At 46.0% G+C, this 8281-nt stretch overlaps 1 protein-coding gene across 6 annotated transcripts in view; it reads left to right on the top strand.

Annotated features, from left to right (window-relative positions):
- Window positions 1-2429: 2429 nt before the first annotated feature.
- The window catches only part of CACNA1D (calcium voltage-gated channel subunit alpha1 D), a 198837-nt gene continuing 192985 nt past the window's right edge, over window positions 2430-8281 (top strand). For 3 of the 6 annotated variants that reach the window (XM_074879365.1, XM_074879369.1, XM_074879370.1), the window contains exons 1-3: window positions 2430-2519; window positions 4744-5062; window positions 7551-7656. In XM_074879365.1, coding sequence (XP_074735466.1) covers window positions 2465-2519; window positions 4744-5062; window positions 7551-7656 — 480 coding nt within the window. In that variant the 5' untranslated portion in view covers window positions 2430-2464. Of the gene's footprint in view, window positions 2520-4743; window positions 5078-7550; window positions 7657-8281 lie in introns of all 6 variants that reach the window. The other 3 variants (XM_074879368.1, XM_074879367.1, XM_074879366.1) reach the window with 1 other exon arrangement.

Here is an 8281-nt window from a genome sequence, read left to right as displayed (position 1 = left end):
TTTGAGGAGCATTTGGTAGCTTCCCGTACGTATTGCTATGGTCCATTATAAGGACTGGGGGTTAGAAAATAGGCATTGGAGAGGCCAGAATCCAGGAATTTTATGAAAACATTTGCAAGGGAAGCAGTCTTTTTCTATGGGATGCTTTTTGCTTGTTAGATCTAGGCCTTATTTGTTATGAATTTCTCAATAGTGCTTCAGTGTTTAACTTTATAAGCTTCATTTTAAAAAATTATTTAGAGACCTTAGTCTAGATTTGTAGAGGTACTAAGTGCCTAAGGAGGTTAGGAACTAACTCCTGCTAACATGCTAGGTGCCTACTTCCAGTGCCTGCAGTGGTTGTTAGGCAACTAGTCTTGATTTAGATACTTTTGAAAAGGTACTAAGCATTTTTGACACCTAAATATCTGACTGTTGAGAAAACAAGTCCTAGTGACTTTCATGGACATTTAAGTCCCAAGTACATAGTAGATTGTTCTAATCTGAAAAAAATTGTGTGTTGTAATGATAGAAACCTGTCAGGTGGGTGTGGTACCTTCCAATTAAACCAAAGCAACAGATTGACTCATGACTGTAATGGCTGAATCCATCAGGTCAGAAGATTATAAAAAGGGAAGTGCTGAAATCAAGGTCAGGAAGTGGCACTGGTTGGCATTACTCTCTTTGGAATAATTTTCCAAATAATTGGCCTTGCTTCTCATGTTTTTTATCGTTTAGCTTACAAAGGTAATAGCAAAAGGGATAAACTCCACCTTATAAAGCTGAGGATGGGTGTTCTTCACCAGGTCCCTGAAGAATATCAGTAATATCAAGATTTTATTGCTCTTCTAATTACTGTCTGTATTTAATTGCTGTCTGTATTTATTATTAGATGGAGATGTGGATGAAGGATGGGTAAAAGAGCCGATAGGGACACCAGTAAGGAAGTGGTAAAGGGATGGTAGAAATGGTTTCACTGAAACGTTTTCCTAACAAAATACCTTTGTCAAAGATAGAAGTTTAAAACCATCCGGTTTGATCATGATTTGTTCAAAAAAAATATCCTGAAATACTCTTACAAAAATTGGGAAAATGTTCATTGCAGACTACTTTTGAAGAATCGATTCTGTTTTGAATTTGTGTGTCTATAATCCTTATTTATTTCATTAATTACTCTTTGTAGTTATTGAAACACTGCCTTGCAGTAACCGAAGGCAGCTGACCTGAGCCTCCTCCTTTGCAGTGCACCTCACGTTCCCTCCAGCCGTGTGTCTGGGTACGCAGGGCTGCTGGGGTAGTTTCAGGACCAATGAAACAAAACCTGAATGAGTTTTAGGGTTCAGCAGTGAAAGGTAACGCCAAATTTTTTTTTTTCCAGAGGCAAATTTATTCAAATTATTTATTTGGATAAGCTTTGAAAATCTCAGGGTTAGCTCGGAGGCAGAATGCCGGCCTTTCAACAGGTTCGTGTGGTAAGCGGAGAGCAAGAGGTTGGAGTAAGTTGCTGGGTTTGCCCCGGCGGTGCAGGCGGAGCGGAGGCCGCGGAGCGGGGCCGGGCGGCGCGGGAACAGCGCGACGGCGCCGCGGGAGAGCGGGGCGGGCCGGGGCAGGTCGTAGCGGGCCGGTCAGCCTCGAATTGTCCGTAGCGAGGGACACGGTCGCCGGAGTGCGGGGGGAGGGAGACGCTGAAGCCGCTCCCGTCTCGGTGGTGTCCCGGGCGTTACGCCGGTACCTGCCGTGTGGGGCAGCGCGACTCGGCCGGGAGGTGAAAGGGCTGAGGGCGGGCGGGGTGCCCGGGGGCCGGGGCCGCGGGGCGCGAGGGCTGGCAGCGGCGCCTGAGGGAGGGCTGAGGGGCGGGAACCAGGTGAGGCGGGTGTGGGGCGGGAGCCGCTGCGCGGCGGCGAAGGGGTTAAGGCGGCGGCGGCGGCGGCTCTATTTGCGGGCGGCTGCAGCTCTATTTGCGGCTGCCGGAGCTCCAGGCGATTAGAGAGCGGCTCCGCGCCCCCGCCCGGCCCGGCCGCTGGAGGCGGCAGCAGCAGGTGGCGGTGGCAGCAGCGAGGGAGTTAACCCTGTGGCGGCGGGCAGCAGCGGCGGGAGGAGGGGGACTGAGGAGGAGCAGGCGGCAGCGGCGGGAGGAGGGGGACTGAGGAGGAGCAGGCGGCAGCGGCAGGAGGGGGATCGAGGAGCAGGCGGCGGCGGCAGCAGGAGGGGGACTGAGGAGCAGGCGGCGGCAGCAGCAGCCGGGTTGCTAGGGATGGAGAGATCCCGTGTCACCCGGATGTGAGTGTCATGTTGGCCCAAACTCTGAGGGATTTGGCAGCGGCGAAGCAGCAGCAGCAGCAGGAGGAGGAGGAGCAGCAGCCCCTCACACGTCGCTAGTCACTACCATGGGGGTCGGGTAGCGGGGAGCGCAGGGGGCAGCGCACACCTGGCTCGGGGTGGGGGGCATCTCTGCCCTTTGTTTTTTTCATTTTCCTCTCACACGATGGAAAAAGTGAGAATAATGCACCAGCAGCAGCAGCCAGAGCAGCACCCAGAAGGTAAGAGCCGAAGCGCCCACCAAGGGCAGCGGCGTGCCCGGGGCTGAGGGGAGGGAGGGGGAAGCGGGGGAGGATTTATGAGGGATTTGGGAGTCGGGGATTAGGGAAGGGGTTGGGGATGGGGTAGGTTTGGGATGGGGAAGGGATGAGCAGCTGGGTTCGAGGAGGGACCGGGAAGGGTAGGGGATGAGGTGAAGGCGGGATAAGGTGCTGCCCTCGGCGCGTAACCAACATGGGAGCGGGTTTATGCGTGTCTGTCTCTTGCCCCGAGGCCATTAATAGCATCTGGCCGCGCTGGCGGAGGCCAGGGCTTGATCTACGTTTTCCTCTTATTTGTGTAATTATGGATAAACCTGCCCGGGGATGAGGCTTCCCGGGGGCTTCCCTGCGCCGGGGCGGGAGGGCAGCGCGGGGTCGGGGCAGGGCGGTGGGTGCGATGCGCTCAGCCCCGGCCCTGCCGAGCCGCGGGGCTCCGCCGCGTTAATCCGCTCCGCCGGCGGGCTCCGGCGCTGCCACATCCCCCGCTGTTGTTTTTAAATGATTCCCCCCTCCCCAATTAGCAGTAAGTTTGTGGTTTTGCCCCTGCCGGGGGGCAGGGGCTCCCCCGGAGAACGCAGCCACCCGGGCGTTGTTTCCCTAAGTATTGGTTTAAAAAGCCGATGGATAGATAGATGGATGGATGGGTGGGTGGGTGGGTCGGTGGGTGGTTTATTTGCGCCGAGCCACGTTTCATGGCATCCCAAAGGGCAGGCGGAAGGCGGGGGAGATGGCTGTGCCATTGCTTTTTTTATTTGGAAAAGAAAAAAACAGAGCGGGGGTAGCGGGGATGCTTTGGAAAAATGTTGGGAGATAAAATTCCCACCTCTGCCCGCGGTGCCAGCCCGCCCCCGAGGCGGCACTGCCCCCCGTGTCACCCAGCTGTTGATGCGCCGCCCGCTCGCCGCTGGCCAGCGCTCGCCGCGCTGCTGCCGGGTCCCCACGGCAGCTCGGCCGCCTCCGTGGGCGACGCGCGGGGGCCCCAGAGTGACACCCCCCTCTTCCCCCCCCGCCGCCATCCCGGGGAGCCATCTTAGTGCTCCCGCGGCCCCTCGCCCCCGGCGCGCGCGGCCGCCCCTCGAGCGAGCGGAGCGGGGCGGCGGGAAGCGGCGGAGGCCGGGCCCGTCCGCGTCCACGCGTGTTCGCGGCTCTCGCGTCTTTCTCGTTGTCTGTTTCCCCCCGTCTAGAAAAGGAGGGGTGTGCTTTTTCGTGGCTCTCCTCCGTGTGACGAGCAGCGATCGCCGGGGAGCTATTTTTCTCTCCGGCCTGGGAAGATCCATTTCACAGTCATCCCGCCTGCCAGCCCTAATTCCCAGCACGTATATTGTGCCGTTCCTCCATTTTTTTTCCCACCCAGGCGTCTTCAAGTTTTGAATTTCACTTAGGAGTCTCTCCTTCCTACAGGTGCATGTAGGAGTAGACTGTTGCTCTAGTCAAAGAGCTCGCGAGGAGGTGGTATTTTGTCTTCTTTGCTGTCATCTGGATAAAGAGGACTTTATTAGTATTTGGAAGGTGCAGTTTATGTTATAAATCCTTGTGAAAAAGCAAGATCAAACCCCAGCCTTTTACAGTGATTTCACGGTTGTAATTTCTAGTGTGAAAGAGACCAGTCGTTATGAACATGTTTATCAGCAGACAATACCGGATTTTTCAGTTGTGGGAGGCATTCACACATTTTTCTTTGAAAATGGAGATTAGGGCAAGATTTAACTTGCTTACAGGACATCCCCCCTCCCCCCAGCATAGTGTTGGTTATTCTTAACTGAATAACATGTAAGTATTTTAAACAACTTCTTTTTTGACCAAAATGAAGTGAGAAAATAGTAAATGCTAAGGTACTACAGCAAAGTTGATCTTAAGGAGTAGCTGTGTTTTATTGGATAAACATGGTGACGGAAAAGCTGCCACCCAGTTAGGAAACAAGGCAGTAAGTGGAAGAATCAAAACGTGAAGTGTTTGTGTAGCACTTCTCTTGATGCTTGATTAAACTTGAAGTTATAATACTGATTCCTGAGCATTTTTGCTACTGTTCAATCACATATATACATGCATAGGGTTGTGCTCTATAGTATATGTAATGGTAGCGTCACACTGCCAAGAGGTCTTAAAATAACGTTTTTGTCAGAAATTTTGTGACACGTTTTAGCATAAAAAATTATAACCAAGTACTTTTTCTTTTCTCCCACAGAGGCGAACTATGCAAGTAGCACCAGAATTCCTCTCCCTGGTGACGGACCAGCTATTCAGTCAAACAGTTCAGCACCATCCAAGCAAACTGTTCTATCTTGGCAAGCTGCAATTGATGCTGCTAGACAAGCAAAGGCTGCCCAAAATATGAGTACCACCACAGCCCAGCCTGTAGGATCTCTGTCCCAAAGAAAACGCCAGCAATATGCCAAGAGCAAAAAACAGGGTAATACGTCTAATAGTCGGCCACCCCGTGCCCTTTTCTGTTTATCCCTCAACAACCCAATACGAAGAGCCTGCATTAGTCTAGTAGAATGGAAGTATCCTTCGACGCAGTTTCCTTTTTTACAATCTGTTCCTTGTGTTTTCTGAATGTATCAAGGGGATTGTTTTACAGCATCTCTTACAGCATCACAGCTAACACATTAGTTCACTTGCACATGTGGGTAACTGTCATTAATGTTGATGGTAGTTAATTTTGGTTAAATTGCTGTTAAAGATAGCCTCTTAATTTGTGCCATAATGACATAGAATATAATTTTACTAAAGTAAGTAGCTCAAAGTCAGAGAAGAGCTCATAGCTGTTCCTTTTTTCTTGGAAGAGATGGGGGAGCATTTTCAGAACTTTTTAAAGTTACGAGCTTGCGTTATATTCCAGTAAACCTCTGTATTGCATTTGTTGCCCTTCCAAATAAGGTTGAGTGGAGAGGAGTGCATCTAGCAGTGTTAATTGGGAGATGACCCAAGATGTCAAACCTGTATCTTCCATATTGCAATTTGGTGTATTGCCATTAGGGCAAATGAGTCAGATGTAGAAATCTTTTAAAAAAGATTATTTTTCCAAGTATTAAAAGTAGGGAAGATTTTAGTTAAGCCAAGGACTCACTCTGAGTACGTACAAGTGCTGAAATATATTAATCTTCTGAACTTTTATGACATATGTCTACCACCAGACATATTTGGAAGCATGTACATTCTTAGACAGGAGATCAGATATCCTGGTCTGTATTCATGATGACTTGTATGTTGGGAAGGATTGCTTTATATTTAGTTCAGCAGTTGTGATGTGGAAGTATGTGGCTTGCTTTGGCAGAACTGATAGCATGTTGATTTGGTATATTACTTAATTCTCAAGAAAAGGTTTGAAATAGAAAACAGTTTTGTTGAGGTATGAGGAGAAAAATGTTTGCCTATTAGCCATGGCAACATCCCTGTAGTGAGAAACAGCTGTTCAAGAGAGTAGTTTACTGAAATAAAACTCATTTTGATACTTTAAACAGAACAGCCAACCTGGCAATAGGAACTGTTACTCATTTATAGGGCTTGTTTTTTTCAAGTCTTTGAACATAATTCAATTGCAAATTAAAGGTAGTGTAACAGATTCTTCTTTCATTTAAACTGGTAGAAGTCCAACTAATTTCAGTAAATTGTCCTCTCCTTGGCTAAGGTCAGTTAAATGAAATTATTATGGATCTAGAGTTGAATAACTCAGGGCAGACTTTGTCCTAGTAGCACCACATCATGAAACAAGGTTGTCAGTCTTGCGCTGGTGTCATTTGTTCATTTCAGTCTGGAGAATGCTGCATGTTAAGATGTGTGTTGTAACTTTATTTTGTACACAACATAGCAGCTGTTGATCTTGATAGGCTTTGTGAACACAAACTCAGCACTTGAGTGACAAATTTTTGTAGACCAACAAACAAAATTTATCGGATCTTAAGGGGCACATGGTCTTTGTAGGAGTGTTTTTTCAGGAAAAATATTTTAAACTGTCAAAAACATGCTTTTGAGTATATTCAGTACTCTTCCTTCAAGCCTATGTAGTACTCTTCCCTCCGTCTTTTATGTGACTCTTATGGACACGTATCGGGAAGTTGTGCATTGAAGTGAGTGAAGGATGTCAAAAACCATAGCTAAAGCCCAAAATACTCCCTTTCCTAACTTCCACGAATAGGTTCATCTGGGTACCTCCATGTTTGTAGTTACAAGAAAATAATGAAATACTTTAGAGGAAAAGCAAATTAATGATAAACTGAAGGATGAACTTCATAGGCATGAATTTTAAATATTTTTCTTTCTGGAAGACAAATGGTATCTCCAGGTTTCAACTGCTGTCATCCAGATATGGTATAAACAATGCAGCTGCAGTTTGTGCTGCTGTCAGTGTGAAAGCCTATAGCCTCTCGGTATGTGTGGCTGCCAGGCCTGTAGTGATTCTCTATTCCCCAGTCTACTCACCTAAACTGTCCTGGCCAAAGCAAAATTGTTGAGGAGTCTAGCTATCATGAAGAGGGGCTCAGAGTTTTCCTGTATCCATTGTACAGCTTTCCAGCTCTCATACAGGAGAAAAGTTGTGATTTACTGGGAATCTTTCTCAGATCCTACTACAAACTAGATCCCAAATGATTTTCCTCCTTTGGACAAACGCATTTCTCATTAATGTTAATGAGATTTACGTGAGCATATGAGGACAGAAGAGCTCAGTAAGTATTCCTTACCCATCATGATGACCCACGTATTGATTTAAGAGTGTATAATGTTCATCTCTGGAATGTAATACAAAGTGCCCTGTGGCAGCAAGAGTAATAGTTTTTTTTTCAAAACAAAGAGGATGTTGAAAGATCATTGTGATGGAAAATAATACAGTATAGTGATATAACTAAAGGTGATGAAGTATTTGTCACAGTTATTGATCAAAAGATTGCCTTAAAAGTAAGAATTTTTACAAGTGTTGATGCTGAAAAGAGAACTGGACTAAAAAGTTTGTACATACTCATAATTCATGAATTCCTTAACAAGATTTTCCAGACCGTTTGACATATTTATACTACTGTCTATTTTTGCCAATTGTGTGGCCTTAGCTGTTTACATCCCATTCCCAGAAGATGATTCTAATTCAACTAATCATAATTTGGTAAGTACTCTTGAGTTTTTATTTTATATTTGTTTGCTGTGCTTTTAAGTTGATGGTCATGATCAGCTGCTAGTATTTGAGAGTAGAGATAATTATAGTAAAAAACCTCACATTTGTATATAGTGATACTTTAAAATACAATGTATATGGAACTGCCTTTTTTTTTCCAGTTTTAATACTTGCTCCCTTATGTCATGTGTTTAAAATAAGATTTTTCAGCAGTGATACTTTGGAGGGGAATATACATTACTATTATGCTGCATGTATATGTATATTTTTGCGGTATAAAAACTTTTAATTTGAATTTCTATTGCTTATATTGATTAAATATATTTACTAGCTGTTACTGTGTTTCTGACATTTGTTTTAGTCCTCCTGAAGTTTTACTGCCTTTCCTAGAATATCTGTCTAGTCTGTTTTTAATTTTTAATGGTGTTATTTAGCTGTGTATTTTACTAGATATTTTAGTTTTTAATGAGACGATGGTGGGAAATTTTACATTAATACATTGATGTTCCTACCACTTCAAAATGTGTATTTTAAAAGCAGTTGCTGCTGGTGTAAGTGATCTTTCAAAAAGGGATGGTACTACAGTAAGTAGTGTGTAGAGATGTATTTCTTCAAT

This window comes from Strix uralensis, chromosome 10 (assembly GCF_047716275.1).
Source record: "Strix uralensis isolate ZFMK-TIS-50842 chromosome 10, bStrUra1, whole genome shotgun sequence".
Taxonomy (NCBI): domain Eukaryota; kingdom Metazoa; phylum Chordata; class Aves; order Strigiformes; family Strigidae; genus Strix; species Strix uralensis.
This window is presented reverse-complemented; position numbering and strand designations above follow the sequence as displayed.